Source organism: Octopus bimaculoides, chromosome 1 (assembly GCF_001194135.2).
Source record: "Octopus bimaculoides isolate UCB-OBI-ISO-001 chromosome 1, ASM119413v2, whole genome shotgun sequence".
Classification (NCBI taxonomy): domain Eukaryota; kingdom Metazoa; phylum Mollusca; class Cephalopoda; order Octopoda; family Octopodidae; genus Octopus; species Octopus bimaculoides.
This window is the reverse complement of record NC_068981.1, coordinates 13,891,797-13,893,311: the sequence shown is the minus strand read 5'-3', so window position 1 is coordinate 13,893,311 and position 1,515 is coordinate 13,891,797. Positions and strand designations below refer to the sequence as shown.

Here is a 1,515-nt window from a genome sequence, read left to right as displayed (position 1 = left end):
TGTGTGTGTGTGTGTGTGTGTGTGTGTGTGTGAGAGTGTGTGTGTGTCTGTGAGTGTGTGTGTCTGTGAGTGCGTATATGTGTGTTAGTATGTGTGTGACTGTGAGTGTGTGTGTCTGTGAGTGTGTGTGTGTGTGTGTGTGTGTGTGGATAGATAGATACATACATGGATGCATGGATAGATATACACGCAGACACATACATACACTTCGAATATTCTTTATTAAGATACGATATACTTGAAGTTACGCCGATACGAATGATTTCTATGGCAATAAGAACATTTAGAAAACATTTTCCTGATTTTCAAGATAAGTATGGTAATAGCGATGATGAAAGTTTCTATGAAGACCATAATGTTGATAATGTTTTTTTTTTCAATATCATGTGATCACACATGTTTAAATAGAAACTACATAGTTTTACACTATATAACATCATAGATTAAAGAGTTAAGAAAATAACTCTCAGAATAAATATTAGAGATATAAAGTATATAGCATTTATTCGGACTGTTTAAAATAAATGAACAAATATAATCTTTTCATGTCTATAAATTTTCATTTGATAATCGCATTCTATTTCTTGTTCATTTACAGCATGAAGTTGCACTTTCGATCGATGCTACCAACGTGATAGTTCATGCCCTCGAGCAAATGTTAAAAAACGATATAAAAGTGTTTCAACACACATTCCGGCGCGGAATTGTCTACAACCATAATAAGACAAAAGGTGTGCCTTGTTATATAAAGGACGCCTTGCCTTGGATGCATGGTGATGCAATTATGTCTGCTTTGAAACAGGTAGAGTATAAAATATATACTTATTTCATTATTTAAATGTCTGTGGCAGCGGTCAAATGGATATCTAGTCACGTGAATAACGAGTTATATGTATGTATGTATGTATGTATGTATGTATGTATCTATCTATCTATCTATCTATCTATCTATCTATCTGTCTGTAGTTGAAATTTATGGAAAAACAAAAGACAAAAACAGGTGTATGAACAACAAGCAGGTGTATTAGTTTGACGCTCGCGAAAGTGAGAAATTATTTTACATTTCAAGCATACGCCCTTCGACAGAAAGGAATACGAAAAAAGAAAGAGAGAACGAAAAAACCTTGTGGTTTTAGCGGTAAAGTATGGTGACTGGTTGGAAAAGAAGGTTTGGCAGAAGAGGTTGAAAGAAGGGGATATATCAAAAAAGTATTGAGGATCCCAAAACGAAGGTGGGCATGCGTGTGTATGTAAGAGTGTGTGTGCATGTGTATGTGGATAGACGCTAGTGACTTTGACGTGTGTGGCGGTGTGCGTGCGTGTGTGCGTCTATAATGTGTGAGTGTGTGGATGATGGTGTGAAGGTGTGCAGATGATGGTGTATGGTGTGGGTGCTGGGAAGTGGTCAGTGATAGTGTGTGTGGAGTGGTTTGGGGAGGTGTGATGTGGTGTGGTGGTGTAGTGGTGCGGTGGGTAGGAGTGAAGAAAAGGAGAGATAAGGGGAGATGAGCTCAT

General features: G+C 37.5%; 1 protein-coding gene across 1 annotated transcript in view; it reads left to right on the top strand.

Moving 5' to 3' along the window:
* LOC106869364 (glutamate receptor) overlaps positions 1 to 1,515 on the top strand; it is a 695,940-nt gene that overhangs the window by 601,001 nt on the left and 93,424 nt on the right. Inside the window, exon 7 of the mRNA XM_014915088.2 lies at positions 599 to 802. Coding sequence (XP_014770574.1) covers positions 599 to 802 — 204 coding nt within the window. The remainder of the gene's footprint in view (positions 1 to 598; positions 803 to 1,515) is intronic.